At 50.2% G+C, this 24,514-nt stretch overlaps 5 protein-coding genes across 13 annotated transcripts; 1 reads left to right on the top strand and 4 right to left on the bottom strand.

Moving 5' to 3' along the window:
• Nucleotides 1-3: 3 nt before the first annotated feature.
• LOC112962437 (olfactory receptor 51I2-like) lies at nt 4-847 on the top strand (the record flags this gene model as incomplete). Its single annotated transcript, XM_026058578.1, has 1 exon — nt 4-847. A coding segment is annotated over one exon (777 nt), but the record flags the coding sequence as incomplete, so codon positions are not given.
• Nucleotides 848-3,589: 2,742 nt separating this feature from the next.
• Nucleotides 3,590-10,489, bottom strand: LOC112962438 (olfactory receptor 51G2-like). 7 transcript variants are annotated; one of them, XM_026058579.1, is made up of 4 exons: nt 7,517-7,585; nt 7,181-7,241; nt 6,456-6,523; nt 3,590-5,034 (listed from the first exon to the last, which is right to left on the bottom strand). In XM_026058579.1, the coding sequence occupies exon 4, from the start codon at nt 4,789-4,791 to the stop codon at nt 3,820-3,822; it is 972 nt and encodes a 323-aa protein (XP_025914364.1). In that variant the 5' UTR covers nt 4,792-5,034; nt 6,456-6,523; nt 7,181-7,241; nt 7,517-7,585; the 3' UTR covers nt 3,590-3,819. The 7 variants fall into 7 exon arrangements, with proteins under 7 accessions (XP_025914364.1, XP_025914367.1, XP_025914368.1 ...); XM_026058582.1 differs by having other exon boundaries at nt 7,482-7,579; XM_026058583.1 differs by lacking the exon at nt 7,517-7,585 and adding an exon at nt 7,328-7,365.
• A 2,640-nt stretch (nt 10,490-13,129) lies between these two features.
• LOC112962433 (hemoglobin subunit epsilon) lies at nt 13,130-17,934 on the bottom strand. Of its 3 annotated transcripts, none has more exons than XM_026058564.1 (4): nt 17,826-17,934; nt 14,944-15,060; nt 14,598-14,820; nt 13,130-13,379 (listed from the first exon to the last, which is right to left on the bottom strand). In XM_026058564.1, exons 1-4 carry the CDS (start codon nt 17,894-17,896, stop codon nt 13,251-13,253), a joined length of 540 nt encoding a protein of 179 aa, XP_025914349.1. In that variant the 5' UTR covers nt 17,897-17,934; the 3' UTR covers nt 13,130-13,250. The 3 variants fall into 3 exon arrangements, with proteins under 3 accessions (XP_025914349.1, XP_025914348.1, XP_025914350.1); XM_026058563.1 differs by lacking the exon at nt 17,826-17,934 and adding an exon at nt 15,808-16,274; XM_026058565.1 differs by lacking the exon at nt 17,826-17,934 and adding an exon at nt 15,548-15,794.
• A 593-nt stretch (nt 17,935-18,527) lies between these two features.
• LOC112962434 (hemoglobin subunit beta) lies at nt 18,528-20,411 on the bottom strand. The gene is made up of 3 exons (XM_026058566.1): nt 20,223-20,411; nt 19,894-20,116; nt 18,528-18,777 (listed from the first exon to the last, which is right to left on the bottom strand). The coding sequence occupies exons 1-3, from the start codon at nt 20,312-20,314 to the stop codon at nt 18,649-18,651; spliced, it is 444 nt and encodes a 147-aa protein (XP_025914351.1). The 5' UTR covers nt 20,315-20,411; the 3' UTR covers nt 18,528-18,648.
• A 415-nt stretch (nt 20,412-20,826) lies between these two features.
• On the bottom strand, nt 20,827-23,947 carry LOC112962432 (hemoglobin subunit beta-like). Its single transcript, XM_026058562.1, is given in 5 exon segments — nt 20,827-22,212; nt 23,026-23,165; nt 23,168-23,247; nt 23,372-23,559; nt 23,717-23,947. Coding segments are annotated over 5 exon segments (768 nt in total). The 3' UTR covers nt 20,827-22,083.
• Between the last annotated feature and the right edge of the window lie 567 nt (nt 23,948-24,514).

Below are 24,514 nucleotides of genomic sequence, written 5' to 3'. Positions count from 1 at the left end.
AGCCTGCACAAGCCCATGTACTTCTTCCTGTCCATGCTGGCTGTGGCAGAGCTTGGTGTGTCTCTGTCGACGCTCCCCACGGTGCTGAGCGTGCTGCTCTTTGATTCACGGGAGRTYGGSTTKGAYGCCTGCCTCRCTCAGATGTTCTTCATTCACTGCTTCTCCRTCATGGACTCAGGRGTGCTGTGGGCCATGGCCTTTGACCGCTTCGTGGCCATCTACARTCCCCTGCAATATGCATCTGTCCTGACCACCCCACGRATAGGCCTCATTGGTCTGGGGCTCACGGTGAGGAGTGTTGTCCTCTTGATCCCCTTGCCAATACTTCTGAGGAGGCTGCCGTTCTGCAGATCCCATGTGCTGGATCATGCCTTCTGCCTGCACCCCAACTTAATCCAGCTGCCATGTGCAGATATCAAGGTGAACAGCATATACGGCTTATKTGTCSTGCTGGCTACATTTGGGCTAGACTCAGTGTCTATTGTCCTCTCTTATGTCATGATCATTARGACCGTGCTGAGTATTGCATCCAAGGAAGAGCGCCTCAAGGCCCTGAACACCTGCGTCTCTCATATCTGTGCTGTCCTGATTTATTACATCCCCATGATKGGCGTATCYATKGTGYMCAGRTTTGGGAAASATGCGTCTCCTCTGACTCATGTCCTCATGGCCAATATCTACCTTCTTGTCCCRCCTGTGCTAAACCCCATCATTTACAGTGTAAAAACCAAACAGATCCGCAGAGGCATATGCAAACTCCTAACTTCCAAATGGCACTGATGTAATACACAGAATGCCCAAGAGCTTTTGCACATGGTAAAAGAGCTGGTGAACAGCAGTTCAGAGGCTGCCTRCTSCACCCYGTCATCCATTTGCCTGTTGAGGATCCTGAATCTTTAAACTCTCCTCGTGCTGCAGGTAAGGTATATCGTGTTTCTGGGCTCCCACCATTCTCTTGGTTGAAGAAAGGAGCACTGCAGCAGCTACAGCCTTCTCTATAYTTATCCCATTCCCGGYCMGTAATGTGGGAGATGTGACTACCTGAGGCTCRCAAAGCAATGTCCCTTTTTTGTAGACAAATAGGACATAGCAATGGAGGTCCCTGSAGAAGGGGCTCTCGTCTGTGCAATGACCCGGAGTCAGCTGGGCCCAGAGCTCCTCACCTCCCGAATGAGCATGGTGATCTTTCCACCTAGGAAAGATCAGGCTGTGCGTGTGTCTGCACATATCCTGAAGCACATGCCCCAAAAAATCTGATGCTTCCTAGATGTGCTCAACCATCTCTGCATGCMTTAGAGCATTGATCTACATCTGTGCAAGAGCTGCTTGTCCAAGAGTTTTAGAAAAGCAGCCAGACTTGCTAAGACTGATAAGAGGGCTGCCAAGTGTCTCGGAACCCGGGGGTACAGCCAAAGTCCTCTCATTGCAGCCAGGTGACATTTTCAGCAGGAACAAGGTGTGTCCACCAGCTGTGATTTGTGCTGCTGGAGCTGCACCGTCACGTCTCCCTTTGGCCCAGTGCTCCCACGCACCAAGACCACATCGAGCCCAGCCTGGGCTGTGGAACTGGCTCATGGCTGCTGAGAAGGTTCATCGGCACTGCCKTAAGAAACCCCCCAACGGATCAATGCAGACCCCACTGCAGCCGATGCAAGTAGAGCCTGTGCAATGTCACCGCAGTAACCCTGGGCTCAGGATACCTTCTGGTTGTAGTGGGCGCAGCAGAATCCTGTGCAACAAGGGGACAGGYGAGATCACGAGCTGGTGTGAATGGGCCCAGCTCAGCCACTGCACTGCACAGCTCCAGCTGCAGCTGCAGCTTCCTGCCTGTGCTAAAGCAAGGGGAGAAGCAGCTCCCACCTACAACACCTGAAAGCAGGTGTCTGCGTCACTCACATCACCCTCAAGCAGAGAGCTGGGGTGGCTCTCACCCACCCCACCATATCCTGCCTGCTCCCCATACCTCCCTCTGCTTTCATGTCCTTTGATTTGAACAGGGTTGCTCTGGCATGAGCTTAGAAAGCAGGGAGGCAAAGCAGTGCTATGTAWTTAAAGCAAAAGAAAACTGTTGGTGGCAGTGGTAGTTGCTGTGGCCAGGGCTGCGCATCAGAGGCCCGATCCTTCCTCACAGGGGCTGCAAGGATGTGAGCATCYGCCATCCCAGGCAGGGCTGAGAGGGGCCAAGAAAACTCCTGCCTTCTTTTTTCCCCTCCCAAAACCTGTCGCTGTTGAAAGCAAGCAAGAAACAYTGGCATTTGCCGATGCCTGAATGGGCACATGAATACCTAAGGGAAATCACAGAAARAGAACAAAACGTACTTATGTATTCCAAGTCAGAGTGAGAACCCAAAGGTTGTCAGTGCTTTACAGGTTGCCTGCTGAGCTTTTGCTGCTGTGAGCCAAACAAGGCAAAGCCTCCTTTGGAGGCGGCCAGGACGGGGCACGGGGTCAGAGAAGCTTTCACAGGGCTTCCTKGTCTCTCTTGGCAGCCGGGAGAAGTAGCAGCAGCAGCCACCCAGAAGTTTTGTCGGTGCTGCTGTTATTCCCTGCAAGAATCCCTATTTTGTAGCCTCTTTTTGGTTAAAGCAAAGCAAACAAGTGGATTGCATACACCTACCACCACGCAGCTAGATTTTCTTCAGGCAGCAGTGCTCACACTCCATGCTTTCAAATGCGCTTCTGTGGGACTTCGGAGCCAAGTCACAGATCTGGTYGCAATAACTTCCCAGACTGAAACGATGCCAAGTTGCATGGTGTTTCTGTGAGTTTGGGCTGTGGTACACTCCAAAGCTTGTGACGGGGAGARAGAAGCACACCTTGTAAGTGGAGCCAAGACTTTATTGTTTTTGCAGTTAGACTTCAAACTGTCTTACCAAGATACAGGAGACTTCTTCTTAGTCCACTGGCTGACCTAGTGTCATCTGCAAGCTTTGAGAATTCACTGTACACTCCCTCGTCCAGCTTCCTGATGAAAATGATGAATAAAATGAGTCCTAGGAGACGTCCCTTGGGATCTTCTCTGCTGACTCTTCTCTGAACTGGCAGTGACCTTCCCTTTACTTAAACCAGCTTCCCATCCCTAGAAGGTTTCCTCCAAGCCCCTTACAAATTAATTTCTTTAATAGTTTTTAGTCAAAGACTTTTTGGGCACCCAGAAGTATTATATCCACTGGATCCACCTGCTTGTAGACACCCTCACAGAAGTCAGATGCACTGTGGAGGCAGGATTTCCCTTTGCAGTAGCCTGGCTGACTCTTTGCAAGATCATGCTTCCCTGTATGCTTGGTGACCTTATTCTTTTTCATAGCCTCTACTGTCTTGCCAAGGACAGAAATCAGACCCATTGGTTCTTATATCTCTCAGGAGCCCCTCTAGAGCCCCTTTTGCAGGTGGAGTTCAAGTGGTGATCCCCTGTCCTCCAGCACAGTGACCATTTGTAGTGGAGTTATGCACCCTGTCCCGCAGTTCTGCAATTTCATATCCAAACTCCTTCCGGACTGTCAGGTGAATGACTCATGGTCCTGGGGCTTACTCATATTGAACTGACATTTGTTTGGTGTAATCCTTCTGCCATTCAGTGAGCCTCTTTGCCTTGGCCTTGTCAGCTCTAAGCAAGACTCTCACACTTGGTCAGCAAGTAGTTCATCAGTTTCCTGGCTGGATTGCTGCTTTTGATAAATTTACCAAACATTTAACTGTCAGTGTGAGCACCCTTGGCAAGGCACTCTTCCCATTGATTTTTAGCTCTTTTAGCCTCCTGTTTATATTTGACCTGTCCCATTTTGTCTATGCTGTTCATTTTGTCAAGCTTCCCAGTTCCTAATGCCTCTGGAGCTGCTGGCCATGGCCAGGCCAGGCCAGCCTTTGACACAGAAGCTCAACAATGCCTTTGCGGATGTGCTTGGTTTGCATACTTTGGATGATGGGGTTCAACACGGGTGGGACGAAAAGGTAAATGTTGGCCATGAGAACATGGCTAATGGGTGCAGCATTCTTCCCATACCGGTGTATAATGGACAGGCCAACCATGGGGACATAGAAAATCAGGACAGCAGAGAAGTGAGATATGCAAGTGTTCAGGGCTTTGGCCTGTTCCTCTCTGGAGGCAATGCCCAGCACGGTCTTAATGATCATGATGTAGGACACGGTGATAAGCACTGGGTCTAGGATCACTATCAGCAGCACTAGAGTTAAGCCATAAAGGCTGTTCAGTGTGGTGTCTGTGCATGCCAGCCGTATCATATCCTGATGCAGGCAATAAGAGTGAGTAAGCACATGGGACCTGCAGAATGACAGCCGTGTAAGAAGGCAGATTAACGGGAACAGTGTCAGAGTGCATCGGCAGATGATCCCCAGTCCAACCTTTGCAATCCTTGTAGGGGTAAGGATGGAGGAATATCTCAGTGGGTAGCAGATGGCCATGTAGCGATCAAAGGCCATGGCCAGAAGCACTGAGGACTCCATGAAGGAGAAGGCATGGATGCAGAACATCTGGGTGAGGCAGACCGGGAAGCTGATCTCCATGGTATTGAACCAGAACACATGCGGCACTGTGGGCAGGGTGGACAGGGTCAGACCCAGGTCTGTGGTGGCCAGCATAGAAAGGAAATAGTACATGGGCTCATGGAGCCTTTGATATGTTCTTACAACCAGAAGGATGGTGCAGTTTCCCAGCACTGCAATGAGATACATCAGACAGAAAGGGATGAAAACCCAGCGGTGGAGATCAGCCAGCCCAGGAATGCCTACCAGCAGGAAGGCCAGGGCATCACTGCTGTTCCCTGGGGACATACTTGCTCCAGGCTCAAGCCCTGCTTGAGCTGAAGGCCTCCTTTTTTATTAATATTCCAAGGTAACATAGGATAAGATTTCGCAGGGAGATGAAAGCAAACTACCAGCAGAATGCAATCCGAGGACTCAGGGTGAAGATCTCATTTCTTTTCTCCTCSCTGAAGATGTACTGGACCAGAGGCTAGAACTTTGGAGCCCTGGATTCAGTTCTTGCCCCGGTTTCATTTCCCCTTGGTTCCTCATCTGTAAAGCAGATAGTAGCATTCTTTATTGCACCAGGACTGCACCCCTCCCAAGACGTTGCTGCAGTCTCTTCTCTCAGTCACTGTAAGCAACACCACTGTCCTGCCCTGTCACTCAGGCCCTGGTTGCTACGTCCATCTGAGTCTCTCTCCAGCTCTCTACACCCAGGCACATCAAGTTCACAAACTGTCTGCAGCCTTCCCCCTCCATCCCCCAGGTAAAACTGTCCTCCAGCCCTCTTCACATCTTGGCTCTCAGTCCCTGATGGCCTTTTGTCCCATGCAGGATGCCTTGTTTGGAGCTCCCTGCAAACCGTCTCCACTTCCTTCTACCTAGCTGCTGAGTTTTGACCATGGCTTGATTGCTGCCAGATACAGTCTTGCTTGTCCTCCACCTGCACCCACTTGCTATTCCTCAACCTATCCTTATGCCAAAGATGAAGGGGAAGAGGCTGAAATCTTTTCTCTGTCCTTTGTTTGTGCAGCGCCTGGCACAACGGGGTTGTGCTCAAGAACAAGGGCTCCCAGGAGTTATAGAAACAGAAGCAATTGCTGAAATTTATCTATCACCCACTCTGATCCCAGAGGGGACATGAGCAGTCTGGCAGGTCTAACTTTCATAAGGCATCAGAAAATTTAGAACATTATTATTTTCCTTTACTTTAGAGGTTATTTATTATTGTAGTTGTTGTTGCCATTACTACAGTTTTTATTGACAGCATATCAAGCCAGTAGAAGTGACAGGTGTTTCAGTAGATATGCATGTTAGYGGTATATATAGCAACTATAACTCTTAGCAGTGATGTTATTACAGCTAATAGTTATGTGTAAAGTTAAGCAACGTGTACACAAATCCAGCTCTCATTTCTTCTACAGACCCATTCACAAAAGGCTTCCAGGTGCCTCAGGGAGAAAGAGGGGTATGTGAAATACAACTAATAAAAGCAAAGCTTTTGTCAAAATGATTACATTTTGTATACAAAATCTGCATCTTTTGGGAGTTGCAGATTAAAAAAAAAAGTTGTAAAACACAACTATAGACTGAACTGCTCAGGAAAGCAAGCATTTGCTTGCCCAAGCATTTGCTGGGCTTGCCTGTTGTTCTCTTCAGGGGCTACAGTCGTTGGTATGGAACAAGTCAAGCTTTCCCAGCCCTCAGCACTCCAGGATTTCACGCTCGATCTGCCTATGCAAACAGGGGACGTGGCATTGTTTAATTTGGGTGCACTTGGCTAAACTCATTAATGTGTCATAAAAAATGGAATTAGTCTATTTCCAACTGCCCCACATCTCAGACAAAGCTCCAGACATCTGTGCCTCCGGTTCTTACTTAGCCAGCTAAATAATTGCCTTGATAAGCTAAATTAGCAGACAGCTTGCCAGAGTGCTCTGATTATTGTAAGCATGAATAGATCTAGGTACCTGAATCTGGGTGTACAGTCTTGAACTCATGCCCCGTCTTCATCATCTCTAAATGTGCTTTGGACAATCTGCAAAAATAAAAGTTTATGTTGTTCACTCTGTGCATCATCAGTTGTTCTGATCTGAGTGAATGTCCATTAAACTGGGAAAAGACTAGCATTGCTTTTCCAGCTACCRCAGTGGCGGAGACTGAGGTTTGGGATGGGGAGGAGGGAGGACTGGTCCTGCTCTGCAGTGAAGCCTGAAGAAGGAATATTCCTCTTCTGCTCCCCTCACCCTCTCAGCTTTTCATTTTTGTCCTTGGTGAAACATGTGAGCAGTATATCTGTACACAGTGACATGGTGCATTTACACAGTACAGCGCAGTGCGGCCCTAATGGGGAGGAGTGGGTCTTCTTTTGGCTCCAGCGGATGCTCGGCTCCTGCTGAGGCTGAACACCGAGCCTTCAGCTATCCTTGGTCGTGCTTCGCAGCACCGCCTGCCAGGCTCGCAGTAAGTGAGACTAGAGGAGTCGGTTCACCTGCTGTGTTGCTCCAGCTCCAGAGGGAGGAGCAAGACACCGTCCCATCAGCAGATGGGGAATATTTTGTGAAAGATCTCCTGAAGAAACACAGCTCTTAGAGACTGACTTCAGAACTTTAAATCCTGCCTGAAATGTGTTGTTATAGCACCAGCTGTTGCTCTCTATAGAAATGCCCCCTCCCTCTTTCAGTGTATATCTTACATTGCATTCCTGCAGTGTCTCTGCAAGGTGGCCGGGGAACACATCAGGAGCAGACAACGGACTGTGTCAGGAAGAGAGACAAATAGTTGATGAAGACATATGAGGAAAGATAGATAAACACACAAGGGGTGTGCTGGTAATAGCTACCTGGGTGGCTAGATGGTGGAGAGCATGAAATAGCTGTAGGAATATACAGCGATAAGTAAGCAACCCAYTGCAAACCAGAGCTATCCTTTCTCACAAAATCTGAACAGAAAATGACACTTTCAAAATTAAAACATCAAGATGAACCGAGGCTTACATACGAAAAGGTGTTGCCCCTTCAGATGTCCTCACCTCTGCTCTGCTCTGCTCAAGTCCTCCAGCAGACAAGGCAGCAGGACAGAGCATCACCCTCATGCCTGGATGTTTCACATGTGGAGGAAACTGTATGTTTTTATAATGCCCATGTGAAATCTCAGCACCAATTAGGGTCACCTGGGACCTTCTGCAGGGGCTGAGGCGAACCAGCCGCACAGTCCAGCGGTGCGATGGCACCTCCATCTGCCACCACCATGGCAGCATCATAAGGGTAAATGCTGCAAGAACAACCACAAGGATCCTAAATGTTTATGAAAGGCTGATCAAGAAACACACAGAAAAAAATSTAATTTTCACAGGGTTTTTCTTTCTTTCTTCTTTTAATAGAAAGATAAATTTTTCAAATGACAGACACTGTACAAAGGCAATTAGTCCTGCAATTAATTTCAAATGAAGAAGACATCTGGATGGGATTCAGCTCCAGATCCAGGCTCCTAAATTTCACTGTCTCCATGCAGGTGCCCACGCATGCGCTGAGTTTCTGATCTCCTAATATAGCTGGTGGGGATCTCACCGACACATTGAGGCCCCTAGAGTGTGACCTGTTGCCCCAGCTGAAGGTGCTGGCTCTAGGGTGAAACTGCTGCTCTGCACCAGGCCAGATAGGTTTGAGGGTGCTGTGGAGACATGGCTCTTTGGAAACACTGCTTAGATTTCATCACTGAATGTTGGTTGAAACAAGGTACGCCTTTACACCTTTGCACCTGTGGAAAACCCATTTGCAAAAAGTCTCCTGGATCCAAGCAGATGCTTTCCAGTATTTAGGAGGGTGATGGTCTGTGCAGCTCTGAGCACTGCTGCAGCGGTGACAGGATCACTTTGGAGCCATCCTGGGCACAGCTCAGGGACTTGTCCTGCATCCACCCCCAGATGCAACCCAGAGGACCCCCCACAGCCACTGGCCACAGAAATGCTGCTGTGGCCACAGGTGCATGTGTGTATCTCCTTCAGAGATACCATGTTAGGGAATGTGAGATTTGCAAAAGACATATACACTTATTTCTTAATTTTGCCCAGTTGCCTTAAATGGGCTCTTTTTCCATTTGTTACTGCATAGTGAATATCTGGGTGTCTAAGCAGGAAATCTTCGTTTCTGTGAGGTGGAACATGGGACTGAGGGATGCGTGATATAAGGCTGCCAACAGAACAAAAATAATTTGGCTTCTGTGTTCATTTTGTGTCAATAATGAGAGAATTACTACACTTAAGGCCCAGTTAGTCCTTGGATATGAAAAAGAAGCTCATACTTCATCATTTCAAAAAACTTTATCCCACCACTTTTGGTTTGGGATGGAAAATGAGCATGTGTCTGGTTCTCTCGTTAAATATAATCTGGCCTGGAAGAGCACTAAACAGAGGGTAGGAAGAGGAGAAAAGGAATGACGAAGGCAGATCAGATAGGATAAATCACGTTGGTGTTTCAAATCCTCCTTTTCCAAAGGTTACTAAGGGGGATCACAAATCTCTTAATATACAAGTGATATTTCTCAAAGCTTTTGCAGCAGTGTTGCAGTTGCCATGACCTCAGGTTTTGCTCGGGATGCAGGAGAAATATTGTGGCCCTCTTCCCAGCCAGTCTTCGCAATCTTTTGCTACAACCCAGCTCTAAAAATCCAGGTCTCTGCACCCACTGAGGATGGTGGGGTTGTGCAGAGGGGACTGGGGGGGACCTGGGCACAGGTGAGGCACAGACACATATGGTCTCACCTGCAGGAGGTGAAGGGGACCGGRCAGAGGCTTTCTGAGCACTGACTCAGCAAAGCCCTCGTGCAAGAAGCCCCTTCACCCGGGGAGCTGCCTCTCTGCTGGGCAAAGCATGTGCAAACCTGCTCAGATGCTTGCAAGCGAGCTGGGGAGGTGCTAAGGTCTGGCTGTCCTTGGTGATAAGGGTTTTGTGCATATGAAAGGACAGGTATCTTGTGAGAGGTATCCTTTGGAAATGTCATCTGATAAGCACATTTCAGCCAAGCAGTTATTTTACACGTGGGAAAAATGAAACTATTCATGCACAAATCCCCCTTGTTTCACTGACAGACCCGTTTTCTGTCCAAGTATCTCTGCAGCATACAGGGCAGCGTAAATAACAAACGCCSTTAGCTAGCCTGGCTATTTCCACACTGTATCTTGGAGGAAGCAATTTCCCGGAGGAAGCAATGCCTTGGAGGAAGCAATGCCTCTATTTACATCTCAAAATCAATAAAGCATCTTTTATGAAATCAAAGCAAGTACATTACAGCTTATCCTCATTTCAAGTCATGCGTGAAAACACAACAAGCATATCACAGGGATGCCTGCATATTGCTATGAATATATTCAAAACTCACTAGCTGCAAGACCTGCCTTTAGAAATTCTGTTATGCTGACATTTCTGACAGGGAAGCATTCCCTGCAGAGACACATGATCACGCCTTACACTATATATAACCCYAGCAGGGGCAGCGCAGAGTCAGTTAAAGAATATTTTGGCTTTACTCTCTTGGAAAGTGAAGAGAAATGTTTTTTTTCTGCTCCTGTGATTCTGGTGACTGTGGGAATCAGGACAGATATGAGGTAATGATATCTGAGAGTCCTCCAGTTAGCATGCTTCTTAGATTGACATTAAAATTCGGATGATAACTCCTTTAAAGGCTCTGAAGTTTTATTAATCCATTATATCTTTCGGCAGGAGTTTTTAAAGTTTCATTCCCAGTAGACAGGCAATATGCCACGGCTGTTAACGAGAGTGTTTCAGTTTAGAGAAAACRAGTATTCTTCTCTGATAAGCATAAAACTCACATCCCTAATATTTTTCATAGCAGACTCCATTAATTATCCTGTCACTGATGTATGACTAATTCTTTTTCTTAACACTTGTAAAAACTGCATGCAATATCTGTTATGAGCAAAATAAATTTTATCTTCCACCTGACACTTTCAGCATGTTTTGCAAACCTGGGTGACTCCATCTTCACAGCTGTCTGTCAGCCCACGGCCTTTGCAGTATGTCTGCAGGAGGGCAGGCTCCACAAGGACTGGTGATGTGTCCCGACGACTAAGGAAGGACAGAGATAGCGCCCACAGCTCCTGGCCGCTAATCCCACAGCYTCCCTCTGTTCAGGGTCTGCTATTCATTTTCGGCAAGAAAACTTGACAATTGCAGGCATCCATCAAAATATGCACGTGACTGATGTGTCATTAACCCACCATTCTTTACAACAATTTATGATTTATATAGTTTAATACTATTTTTCCAACCAATTTATAGGGGATAATCCTCTGCTCCTCTTCTCAAGTAAAGCATTCACTTACTAGTCTGTGCTGTCAATGGAAATTCCCTGACTTTCTCTCCAAAGAAACAGCGTGCTCATTTGTCAAAGGTTTGCAGTGTTGTCTCAGATTTGAAGAAAGCTGGTGTGAAAGAGGAGATTAATCCATCAGCCTGCTAGTGAGGATGAAGAGAGATTCCCCTCATTTCAAGGCTGCATGGTGTAATTCATAGTGATTCAGATTTTTTTTCATCATTTTAAACTAACATTTGATCCAAATCTGAGTTGCGCAGTTTGCAATTTGTAAGCAGCAGGAGCACGTCAAGAGCACAGCACAGGGGAGTTCAGGCAACCAACCTCAAGGTCAAGCCTTCCTGCTGAGCAGTTTACCCAGGTGGGAAGCAGCTTACCCCTGGATTTCCACCCCGGTTTACACCACTGTCAGCACCGGAAATCCTGTTATTCCTTATGTTATACAAGCAAACCAAAGCCTCTACCAGCCCACATATCACATCCTTTCCATGCTGGCTCTGGCCAGCTTTGGACTGTGCCTCTTCACCCAGCTGGGAGCGCTGTGGTCCTGGCTCATGGAGTTCCTGGCTCTACCCCTGCRTGGCTCCACTCTTCCTTCTCCACTCCCTGTCCTTCCTGGTAACAGCTGTGCTTCTTGACATGTCCCTTGACCCTTTGGCCTAACCCTCATCTTCCACATGGTGATGGGCAACATCTATATCCTCCTCCCACCTCCCTTCAGCTCTATCATTCAGATCATCAAAACAAAGCAGATTTATAAAGGCATCTTTAGACTGGTTTGTTTATGGAGCCCTTCAAAATAAGCCACATGTGAGGAAAGGCAAGCAAGCATCCTGAAAACTCAAAGTGGGGAATTGCAGGATAATTCAGGTGGGAGGGGAGCTCAGGAGGTCTCTATTCKACGATGTGCTCAAAGCAGGGTCAGCTATGGGGTTGGACCAGGGCAGCATGCAGGCTGTGCTGTTGCTTGCTGAAGAGTATTTCCAGGAACTGTTCTATTCTCTGTATAAAAAACCATACATGTTGGCTGTGGAGGAAAAGCCTGCTGAGTCCAGGTGGGGTGAGGGCATGCCTTTGGAAGGTSGCAGCCAAAACCAGTCATATCCTCCCTGGAAACTCCAGGAACCTGAATCGTGGGAYGGTTGTTGTTTTGGCTGCACACTTGAGCTGGAAGCAGGGGCTTGCTGACCCAAAAAGCATGAGAACTCCTTTACTGGAGTTAAGGATCGCAGACTTTAGCTTGTGCTGTAATCCCTACCCCAGCTGTCTGCACTGGCCTGATGCCCATCAGTTAGTGACTTAGATATTGTGGCAGCTGGGACCCATCTGCCCAGGAGCTAGCTCACTAATTGTTCTGTTGTTTTCAAGTTTTGGTCATTTTTGTTTTTCTTTTTTGTTTTTCCTGTTTTGTTTAATAAAATAACTAATAAAAATGGAACTTGTCACCCTTGTCCCAGTGAATGAATACTCAAGCCTGGCCCACTGCAGCCCACAGGTAGCTCTACGCACCATGAAGGCCCATCAGATGRTGGAAGGAGGGCCAGACATGCCAAAGCCCATATACCAATTAGTGTAGTAGGTTTTGCTCACAGGGTGATGCTGGCAAGTGAATGCCCTCAGCCTGGAAAGGGGGGATACTTTGGGACTGAGGGTCCCTGGAGATTAATGATGTCTGCTGTGTGAGTTAGCATGATAAATCACCCTTGGGGAAGCAGCACCTTTTGTTAGGCCAGCTGACATAGCTGGAAAAGGTGGACAGTCTCTGGACCTCCCAGGGAAAAGAGTCCACARGTTTTCTCCTTTCTTAAATATATCAACTGCTCTAAAAAGAGACAGTGCATCTCCTGCAAACTTAGAGGAGGGTAAGGAAGGTGCCAGTTCCTGGAGGGACAAAAGGGAGAGCGGGTGCTGAACGGTGATAGGAAGGCAGGGAGCGACGGGTTGACTGGGAAGTGTGTGCTCTGGAGAGTGTGAGCTTCACCTTATTTCCCACGAATCTAGAGCTAGGAGAACAGCTGTGGATTCTTTGTGATGCCTGATGACTCTTATCACCCACCCTGAAATGCTCTCGGGCACCAGGGCCCTTTGCCAGCGTGTTGCTCCACAGCAGATGCGTTGCATGGGTTTTCTCTTCCCAGACCCACCATGCATGGGCGCGCACATGAGAGCACTCTCCGGAGTTAAGAAAACTCCCGGTCCACAACCCGTCCACCCATGCGTGCAAACCACTGCATCGACAGCACGAGCCCCCCCCCCCCCCTTGCGCCCTGCCACTCCCCAGCACACAGGGACAGGAACACTCTGCAGATACGGCCTCAGGAGGCATTTATTYGACAGCTGCAGCATGTCAGTGCCCAAAGAGCATCTCCCTGTGCCCGGAGGCACTCATGGTGGAGCAGGGACTCTTCCTCACCCAGCTGGTCCTGGGAGGCTCAGTGGTACTTGCGGGCCAGAGCGTGAGCCACGACGTTGACCAGTTTTTGCCAGGCAAACTGGCAAGCGGGGGTGAAATCTCTGGCAAAGTGGGAAGCCAGGACGATGATTAGGATGTCTCCGAGGAGCTGGAGGAGAAAGAAGGAAGCACAGGAAGGGTTAGTGCAGCGTGGACACTGCGTTGTGCCTCTGTGGACGAAGGAGCAGGGACTGGGCACCACTGGGGCAGTGCTGCACGGATTGACTGCGGCAGTGGGGATGGGAGGCACCTCAGCAAGGAGGGCTTTGCTCTCTCCCTGGCTTCTCCCCACCCTGTTTTGCCATTTCTCTTTGATTATTAACARTTTTTTTCCCTTCTGCAAACTTTGTCTCCCCGATTCTCCTCCTGCAAACTTCCTTCTGCTCTGCCCTTCTCACGTGCAGCCTGTGAGYGGATCCTCCTGCCACCCCGTCTCGTCCATCCCCTCCCAGACAGCACCCTCCAGCCCACAGGGCCACATTTTCCTTCTCCTGACTTCTCTCTGAGGCTGTATTYCCCCTTTCCAAGGGCTCTTGCGTGCTATACACCTTCCTGTCCCTTCTCAGCCCTCCTGCCCACGTGCTGCAGACTGGCTACAGGGACTGGCTCACTCCCCGCTCCCTGGGACTACCAAGGCAAAATCCTCAGTCCTTCCATAGAAAGCTCTGGATTTGGAGAAGCCAATTTGTGCTTTGCTCTTTAAAGAAAGAAATAAAAAAAACTTTGAAAAAAGTCAACTATTTTCCCCCATTTTTGGCATCCTAAAGCAATTTGGCCTAAACCCCACTCTGCAAAATGCTTTATATTTATGTTTTAATTTCAGTGCAAAYGAAGAAAACTGTCAAAATTTTTTTTTCTTTTTAAAGTGTAGGGGAAAGAGCCAGCCAGMCAGGCAGCCCAAACTGGACAAGACAGGGATCTGTTCTCTTATTTTGGAGCTGGTTAGCTGCTTATCTTGCTGTAGGAACTATAATTTTCTTAAATGATCTGCTTAGCTTCCCTCCACCACAGGTTCCTCCAACCCATGCTGCTTCTTCCTCTGAGTTTGCTTTTTTTGTCCCCAAACCAAGCACCTTCCAATACCTTCTCCTCCCCAGTGCTCCACTGGTACTACAAATGGGACTCTGTGAAAGTCATTTGCTCTCCTGCAAACAGTCCTGCAATAGCTGTTGTCTCTTTTGGGTATTACACAGGTGCTCTGCCTCCACCAGACCACAGAAAGTCCCCCTGGACAGCTTTGTTGTGGGCACTCCCTCCAGGTTCAAAGCAAAACCTGGTGATCCCCACACTTTGCAGGGAAGGGGCTCWAGCTGCCAGCATCGCTCACCCTGAAGTTCTCGGGGTCCACGTGCAGCTTCTCGCAGTGCAGCTCGGACAGCTTGGAGTAGGTTGCCTTAATGTTGTCCAGGTTCTTCACGGCTTCCCCAAAGGAGGTGAGCACTTTCCTGCCATGGGCACGGACCTTGGGGTTGCCAATGATGGCGGTGGGACTGGAGAGGTTCCCAAAGGAGGCGAAGAACCTCTGGGTCCAAGGGTAGACGATGAGCAGCCTGGGGAGAGAGGGATGGGGGGACACAAGCAGAGACACAGACACCGTTAACGCTCCCTGCCTGCAACTGCAGCATTTCTGCATGCAGGACAGCTGCGGAGATCGGACCAGGAGACCAACCTACCTGCCCAGGGCCTCAGCACCACATTCCTCCACATTGACCTTGCTCCAGACGCTGGCGATGAGCTGCTTCTCCTCGGCTGTCCAGTGCACCATGGTGGCGAGGCGGCTTTGCTCAGAGCTGCAGGAGGACACAGACCCTGTAGCTGCACCGCGGACCCCCGGAGGTTTTTATCTGCTGCCGGCCGCTCCTCCCCGTCCTGCGCTGCGGGGTCATTGGCTGGGGCCGGGGTGGGGGGTCCGCATGGCAGGAGAACAGAGAGGGGATAGCCAGGGTGTGGCAGGCTGAGAAGAGGCCTCGGGTTATCCCGAGTTCAAGAGCTTTATCCCTTCCCCGCTGGGCAGGCATCTCTCCTTTCCAGCTGCCACGGGTGGACCCCTCTGCAGAAAGAGGGCCGCGCAAGCTACTGTGTGGGAGCCCACTGCAATTTAAAACACACGGAKGGGATTCAGTGGAGCATGGAGCCTTGTGCCTTGGCTCTTCCAAGTGGTGGACTCTGCCCTGCCTTAGCCTCTGATAGCAAAGTGATGAATTCCCCCATGAAATTGCAGCCGGCGGCAAAGCAACCCAGCGGGCAGCCGCAAGCAAACCACTCTGCTACACGCACATTTGCTGCAGGAAGGCTGCAGTCACCTTGCACCGCCAGGAAGTGTGAGGGACATTATAATCGCATAAAGGGGGCTTAGGCTCTGTGGCTAAAGTTCTGCATGAATCATTCTTCCTCTTCCTCTAACAGAAATTCACCAGGGTGTTTTCCTTTTCCTTTGGGAATAGGTAGCAGCTCCCCCAGATATCCTCCCCTCAGCTATAACATGACCAAGCAGATGCAGAGCTGCTGGCTGGGGCAAACAGGATCCCCCTTCTCACCCCAGGTCTGCTTTAATCCGCTTCCACAAAGGGCAGGTAAAACAGCCTTTTAGCACAAGCTTTGCTGCTGCAGGGGGACACAAAAAGCAGCAAAAACTCATCTCGGAGCTGTCCGGTCCCCAGAGTGCTTCTCCCTGRCAAAGCTGGTGCATTTTACACTTTCCTCGAGTTCAGCCAGGCTGTGCCCAGCCTCTTCTRGCAGGAGGAGGTGTTTGGACCCCAGGTGAACTGCTCGTCCTGTGCAACTCCTGAGTGCACTCTTTTTTTAGATAAAACCCCAAGAACCAGAGTCCTTGCTGAAGACACAGGGGCTGTGAGCCTGATCCCAGTGCGCTGGGGGTAAACCACTGGCTTCCTACTGGTTTTAATGGGATTGGGATTGGGATAGGTAAGAGGCTCTGGGTCTTGTTCTCCCAGCAGGTAGGATGACCAGCTGCAGTGTAAGAGGAGGGTGTTTGCATGACCAAGCCCCAGCAGGGCTAAAGAGCTGACCAAGCTCCTGTCCAGAGAGCTGGGCTTGCCTTCCTCCATCTCCTGCTAAGAGTCTTCTTGGCCTTTTGCTGAAAATACAGGAAGGGGAGGAAAATCAGTTGAAAGAGGGAAAATACTGAGCTAGATTTTTTCAGTCTAATAATATTCCTTTTCCCCTTATGTGGTAGAACTTTTTTTTTTTTTTCATAGAGGAAGGACTGAAAATTCTTCATTAGAGTTGCTAACATCTGTCTTTTGACAAGAAAATTCAGTGTATGTGGGCTGGTGCGCTAGAGCATGACGATAAATTGAGACGAACGCTGCCTTGCTGCATACATGGGGATCGGGTGTAGGGGGGGGGAAGCAGAAGAGCAAGGAAAAACGCAGCCTCGCTGCTGCTGGTGCCCCGGCTCYGGCAGCCCTGTGCTGGGGAGGGCTGGCACCGCGCACCGTCTTATCAGCCGCGCCAGCAGCCAGCCAGAGCGTGGCAGCCCTGGCTGCTTCGGTCATCGCTTTTAGCTGCCTGGGGGGGGGTTGCTGGCTCCCTGTGGTGGGGTGCTGCTGTGGGCCGGGCTGCTATTGCACAGGAGGCAAAATGTGCATCAGGAGAGGATGCATCCAGGCGGATCTGATGCATCCAGGTGGATCTGCTTGTTGGGGATAGGAACGGGGGGGGGGTATCATCCCCCAGCTGGGCTGAGGACTGGGAGCAAAACCATGGGTGCTGGCAGCGCATGCAGGGCATCGCCCCGTGCTGCAGTGGCTGCCAGGTCCTGGAGGGTGGAAACCTCTGGTCCTGGGGGGGAGGTGCCCGAAATGGGAGCCCCRATAGCAGGAAAGGGGGAGCAGCCCATTCCTTCCCTGTTTTCCTCACCCGTGAGGTCCAAAGTGACAGGTCTGGTGGCCTTGTTTGCCAGTGTGGCTGGAGGAGACCTACTTGTTCAAGTAATTTAGTCATTTCTGCCTGAAATCTATAAGCAATTTAAATGAAGAATCTGACTAATTTTTGTGGCCCCAGACACCTGGTAAAAACAGTGTACACTGTGCCTGCCCGGCCTCTCTGGAGGGAGGAAAGCACTTAATAATTCTTAATAATAATAATAGTAGTAGTAGTAGTAATAATAATAATCATTGCAAGTAGAAATAACAATAGTAATAATAACAGTAGTAATAGTAGTAATAGTAATAATAATAAAAGTAACAATAGTAATAATAACAACAGCAACAATAATAATAGCAGTTCATAAATTATATTCTCATGTACTCCATGTCTGTCTTGACACCAGAAACAAAGTCCCCCTTCCCCAGAGCACTGGGCGCAAGAAGGAGGATTTAGGGGTTCGCTYGACACTTTTCAGCGGGGCAGGAGGGGGGATGTCGATGGGTGCAGGCRATGCAGGTCTAGCACAGAGTATAGACAGGGTGGCAGAGATACTGGAATATATAGCTATGCCCTCTTTTTTCYCTTTAAAATGCAAGCATGTCCTTTCAGCTAAGAGCTGCTTTTGCTGAATCATGCTCAGTTTGGGCATGACCGAGGTGCCTACCTGCCAAGAACAAACTCCGCTAAGGAGTCTTGCTCTGCGGACGCCCTAAGAGCTTTGCACGTGCAGCGCATCCACTGATACAGCCAGAAAATTATTATTAAAATTATTAATATTCACCGCTATTGGCATGATTGGGCCCCTAAAAAGCTGCAGAATGGGTGGTGTAGGGTGAAGAAGAAACGCATAAACAAGGTCTGGACAGGTCTTGATAGCAAYGTGCAAAATGTTTATCTATAAACTGCCCCCACCCAGCTCGCTGCTAGGCCAGCATGAGTCAGTTCATTTCTTATAGGCTTCATGCCAGAGATGAGCTGGGGTGGGTCAAAGTCTTCACTTTGTTTATCTTTCTTAAAAAAAAAAATGAATCCCCTGAGCTCCCCACACCTGCCAAAAAACACCCATGCTTTACAGTAAAACACAGGCTGGTTCCATAATGCAAACTTTCCTGGGGGTGGTGGTGCACGTATGTAGCAGTAGCAGAGCTGTGTCTACCCAATGCTTCTGGTGCGTGAGCACGATTTCCAGATTTCACAATTTCCAGAGCGCAGGCAAATCCCACACCATCCCTTAAGAGACAAGAGAGAACAAAAGAGGCTGGTCGTTCGTTCCCTGGGAGGGAGATGCTTGCGCTCCTGGAGCTCACCCCGTGGATGCCCCTGGCCCTCCAACCCCTCCAYGCCATGCAGAGACACAGACACGCAGTGGAGACTTCACGGGATGAATTTTATTTGGTTGTTACAAGCTGTMGGCTCCAGAACAGCATTTCAGCCGGTGCACTGAAACGTGTCTGGAAAACACTTCCCGAAGTTTTCCTGCCAGCGCTTTAGTGGTACTTGCGGGCCAGAGCGTGAGCCACCACGCGGACCAGCTTCTGCCAGGCAGCCTGGCACTCGGGAGTGAATTCCTTGGCRAAGTGGGAAGCCAGGACGATGATCAGGATGTCACCCAGGAGCTGGAGGGACAGAAACACCCCCAGGTTAGCAGCGCTTGGGAGCCTTCAGATCCCCTTGCAAGCACTCACACCAGCCCTGGGCAAACCTCCAGGTGTTTTGTAGGCTTAAAAATCTCCCTGGATCCTCTGATCCTTTTTAAGATGTRCCTTAAACCTTGTTCTCTAAAGATTCAGCTTTTTAAAAGTGATTAATCCTTGTGTTCTGTCTGAAGTGCAAGCTGCRCTTTCAATGCACTAAAGTACAAAATGCACCAGCCCCTGCCTAGACTGAGCCRCTGGGTCCAAACCTCCTTTGCAGCTCCACCACTGACCCCAGACCAGCTTTGCTCCTTCTGGTGCTACCAGGAGAAGAGTAACCAAAACTTCTCCAGGGATTTTGTTGATGAAATTTTTTCTTTCTCCCTTCTGACTTCATTTGAGGGTTTCTCCTAAGCAGAAGATGCCGCGGCGTACCTGTGCTGAGTGGCAGGGAGCTGGTGCATGGTGCGGTGCAAGGCGCCCTGGCATTAGCAGCGGAGCTCCTGCTGACCTGGGGGAAACCCTGCCAGCCTCGGTGGTCGATGCCGGGGTTTATTCCCCATTAGGAAATTCTTGGGTGCAGAGATGTGGGAGCCCAAGTTTCCTCTCCCTCTAAGTCCCAACCCTCTTTTGCTTTTGGCATCTAGCTGCTGCGTCTCGATGATTGCTGCTCTCCATGCCAGGTTTCGCTCTTGCTTCTTTGCTTTCCCTTGGCTCAAACCTCTTCCTGCTCCAACAACTGCTTTCACTTTTCTCTCCTCCTCCCTTTCCGTGCTTAAACCACCTCCTCACCGCCTTTCCTTCTCCTTTCCATCCTTGCTTTCACCCTCCAGATGGCTTGTGTGTAACCACAGCCACTCAGCCCTTGGTGCTTTTCCATGCTGCAGGATGCCCCTTCCCTCCTCTCCTGCCCCTCAACCTGCCCTCCAGCCTCCAGGGAGGCCCCTCCTSACAGGAACTCCACATCTGCACCCCCCCCAAGCAGTGCAAGCCCCCACGCTTGGGCACTGCGGCGCAGCCAAAAACACGGGGAGACGCTCGCGGGTGGAGGCAGGCCACGGGACAGGCAGGGGGACCCTGGACGGGACCATCACTCACCCTGAAGTTCTCGGGGTCCACGTGCAGCTTGTCGCAGTGCAGCTCGGACAGATGGGCAAAGGTGTTCTTGATGCCATCCAGGTTCTTCACAGCTTCCCCGAAGGAGGTGAGCACTTTCTTGCCATGGGCGCGGACCATGGGGTTGCCGAGGACGGCGGTGGCGCTGGAGAGGTTCCCGAAGGAGGCAAAGAACCTCTGGGTCCAGGGGTAGACAATGAGCAGCCTGGGGAGAGAGGGATGGGGGGACACAAGCAGAGACACAGACAATGTTAACACATCCTCCAAGGAACAGGTTCATCTCTGTCCTGGTGCCCAGGAGCCCGACCTACCTGCCCAGGGCCTCGGCACCACATTCAGCCACATTGACCTTGCCCCAAAGGTTACTGATGAGCTGCTTCTCTTCAGCTGTCCACTGCACCATGGTGTTGGATGGAGGGTAGCGTGTAGCTGCAGGCAGGTACGGAGAAAGTCTCGGCTCTCGCTCCCGAGGGGATCACCCGCTGGCCAGCGGCTCTCCCCGTCCCCGCTTTTATACACTCCATCGGGCCCCTCCTCTTCCTCACGCACCCCTCCATTGGCTGCACCCAGGGGCCCAGCAGCCCTGGCACCCCGAGGGAGGGGACGCGGCGTCAGGGTGGGGCCCGGGGCAAAATGCCCAGAGCCACCGCTGCTGCCGCCGGCTCATGGGCCGCCCTCCCCACCACCACCCGTTGCCACCTCTGCGGCATTTACCTCCACGCAAAAGCACCATGCAAGCCCCACAAAAGCCTTTGGAGGAAGGTGTGTGCAAGGCTTGGGCTGCACTGGTGCCCCTCAGATGGTTCAAAGCCGTGGTGGACTGCATTACTGTGAGGCAAGAGACCAGGACCTGGGGGTGTTGGGTCTGTTCCTCTGAAAGCCCCAGTATGTGCAAGTGATTTCTCCTTCTTCATCTTCTGTTAGAGCCTGTCAAGCCTGTGTTCTCCTCTTTCTCTTTTATTATTTGACGGTTTGCTAACTCCAAGGTAACACCAAGAAAAGTATAGGCAATGTCTACTGCAGTCAGAGAGCGCTCCTGCCTCAAAGAGCTTGTTAGCAAGAGGTAAGAAGGGCAGCCTGGGAGGGAAGCATTATAGCAAGGGGCACACTCATTAGCAGGACGATCTCAGCTTGCAGAGGCCCCAAGGGAGGTGGGGAAGACTGGCTATACTGGGAACTATATACGGCAGGAGACAGTGCCTTTCCTGGTGACTTGACATACGAAGGAGGAGCAAGAGTTGTTTTCGCCGATGGTGGGGCAGGGAGCACCGGTTGTCTTCTAGCTGCTCACTTTGTGATGGGGCTGCAGCAAAGGAGTCTTGGGCCAGGCGTGCACAGGAGTCTTGCTGCTCCAGCAGCACAGGCATCCCCCAGCCCTCTGCAGAGGAAGCTGCAGAGCTTACTGAAAACCTGTTTTGGAACCGTTCCCTCTGTTTCTCCCCGATAATGGGGTGTGAGCGCTTGGGGGAGAGGAACCCACCGCACGGACGCCCCGAGTGTGTCCCCGGGGCTGCTCTCTGGGTCCTAGGGGGGTGTTATCTGTAGGGGGCAGGGGAAACGGATATTCTGTCCTTCATGTACATAAAACTACCATCCTTGGCCATAAAAGATACTTGTGTCTTTTACATTTTGCCTTTAATACTCTGAGAATAATAACAATTCAGACAAAGAGCAAAATAACCTTTTCCCTTCCCTAAAAGAAATTACAAGCAATGGACCTAATCTCACTGACACTTGTCCCACTGCACATTTGTATAGAAAGAATTGCTCCACTTAATCTGCAAAAGACTTAAAACATTAAACACAGTGATGTTCCCTGCTCTCTCAATAAACCACCAGAGTGTTTTAATTTGCCTTTTTTGTGTGTTTATTTGTTATGGTCTTGGAYGTTCCGCTGGATTTTCCCTGCTTAGACAGGTCTCACTTGCATGAAAGCATAAAAGCCAGCAACGGCTTACATTGTCCCATAGACCTAGGCATCCTTGTTCCCCCAGCACCGCTGGGTCGTCCCTGCACCCCCATTCCCACACAGAGGCAGACACCYATTTGTGAGTGAAGCAGTTAGTGTTTATTTAGCAATTAGGGCCCAGGAGAACGGAAGGACATTTCTTGGTGCATAGCTGTGTCCAGAAGGTGGGAGGATCTCCCCGTCTCGCTCAGGGGTCAGGGGGCTCAGTGGTACTCGCGGGCCAGCGCGTGGGCCACGACAAGGACCATCTTCTGCCAGGCGGATTGGCAGGCGGGGGTGAACTGCTTGCTGAAGTGGGCAACCAGGACGATAATGAGGATGTCACCCAGGAGCTGCAGGGATGAAGGGAGGAGAAGGCCATTAGTCCAGCACCGCCTTTTGCCCCAAGTCGCACTGCTCTAGTCCACACGTGGACAAACGAACTGACCAGCCACCCTGCGTGCCTGGGACCACAGCCCAACTCRAGATTTTGGAGGATTTGTTGCAAAGCAAGGAACTGATTTATTGCTACCCAGGGCAGCACCAAACTTCTTGCACAGTTTGAGTCTCTGGCACTCACCAGGGGGCCTGGATGTGCTGGATCCTCCTCCCCAAACACCCTCCTTTTCCYTTCTGTGCCAGTGTCCTCTCTCTGCTTCAAATGGGGTTGTCCTCTCCTTTCATTTCCCTACCTCCCCTCTCTTTCCCTTGGCTCAGATCCCTTCCTTCTGCAGAAATGACAGGGTTTATTTTCTCCCTCAGTTTAACCATTCCCTCCTACCCAAGATCAGCTCTTCGCTTCAAATCCTGCCTCCGCTTCTTCCCTTCTGGTCTCTGGCTGCTCCAAGCCAACATTGCTTGCTCCTCCATTCACTCTGCAGGCTGCACATATGCCACTCGGCGTTTCACTCACACTCATGTCACCTGCACGGGTCCCTTGCTTCACAGATCTCTAATCCATAACTCCGCCGATTCTCCTTGAATATACCTATTCACTCCTCCTTCTCCCCTCCTCCCTGATCACAGCTGATTGCCAGGCTCAGGCACCCTCAGAGACTTTTATTCCTGGCTCTCAGTGACTGTGAGGCTCCCCAGAAGCCCCCAGAGACCTTTCCAGAGAACAGAATTCTTTGTTCAGTTAAGACTGGAGTCTGAGCATCGCTCACCCTGAAGTTCTTGGGGTCCATGTGCATTTTGTGACAGTGGAGTTTGCTCAGCTGAGCAAAAGATTTCTTGATGCCGTCCAGGTTCTTCATGGCTTCCCCAAAGGAGGCGAGCACTTTCTTGCCATGGGCACAGACCATGGGTTGTCAAGGATGGTGGTGGCACTGGAGAGGTTGCCGAAGGAGGAGAAAAACCTCTTTTTCCAGGGATAGACGATGAGCAGCCTGGGGAGAGAGGGATGGGAGGACACAAGCAGAGAATCAGACACCGTTAACGCTCCCTGCCTGCAACTGCAGCAYTTCTCCATCCAGGGTGGCCACTGAGCAGATGCTGCGGAGCCAGACCTATCTGGCCAAGGCTTCAGCACCACAGTTGGCCACACTGACCTTGCCCCAGATGCTGGTAATGAGCTGCCACCTGTCCAGTGCACCATCGTGTTGAGCGAGCAGGTTTGCTTGGGGGCTTCCCTGAACAATGACGAGGAAGTGGAGCTGAAGTCTGCACCAGGGATTTTTATACACTAAGAACAGCTTGTCCTAATCTCAGTTGATGTGGCCATTGATTGGGGCTGGGGTGGAAGCTGCGCTGCACAAGGAAAGATAGCAATTTTGGATACTGTCCAAGGGGAAAAGAAGCCCTTTCCCCCCTTCTGCCTTTGAGTGGACAAGCAGCATCTCACACCCATGTGCTTACAGTTGCAATCTTGAGTGCAGGTGGAGCTGCCTGCGTGGCTTCTCCTTGGCTATTGATTTGCAGTATTGCAGGTGGGGACTGATTATGCAGTGCAGACCCAAGGGGACAAGCAGTGATGGTCATAGATTGCAGYCTCCACCTTGGCCTTGTTTTCAGACCATCGATGGTGTAAAGGTGCCCTGCATTCCATGGGAGTTCATCCTGAACAGCTCTAAGGATCATCAACCCCATCTTTAAGGAGCAGAGGCTTGCTGGGAAACAAGAATTGAATGATCATCCCCAAATATAGTCCCCGTACTTTAAAAACAAGAACTTCCTTTCTTGTCCTAACAAAAAGCTTCAGAGTTATTGTCCATGATGTTCTGAGTCTAAGCTCTGCTAGAGCCCATCTCTATTCCTTGTGGTCAGAGAAAGTGAACCCATCTTGGAGACATGGCTCTGAATTACAGGTGCCCAGGGCACTGCATCACCTCTGGCCTTGCTGCTACAAGGAGTATAAGCCAGACCCATGTCTTCCTTGGCTTTGGATCTAAGTGAGACTGCCTGGAAAACATTTGGCTAGAGGAGCTGTGCAGTAYGGAGGGGAGTGAGTTTTTCTCCCCAGGTTTAAGTGGTGGTTTAAGTGGTTAAACATGGAGACTTTTCTGGTGACTTAAGCTGTAACTGGTGACCTGGCCTTAAGCACAAGACTGTTTCTCTAATCACAGCTCTAGTTCTGCTAACTGTATGTGTACAAATGGGTTCATGTGTGTGCTTTCTCAGTTTGTAGAGGCATACGAAATGAGGAAGCTGTAATGC

Source organism: Apteryx rowi, unplaced genomic scaffold (assembly GCF_003343035.1).
Source record: "Apteryx rowi isolate R43461 unplaced genomic scaffold, aptRow1 scaffold_1483, whole genome shotgun sequence".
NCBI classification, from domain to species: domain Eukaryota; kingdom Metazoa; phylum Chordata; class Aves; order Apterygiformes; family Apterygidae; genus Apteryx; species Apteryx rowi.
The sequence above is the reverse complement of the archived record's forward strand: the minus strand, read 5'-3'. Positions and strand labels throughout refer to the sequence as shown.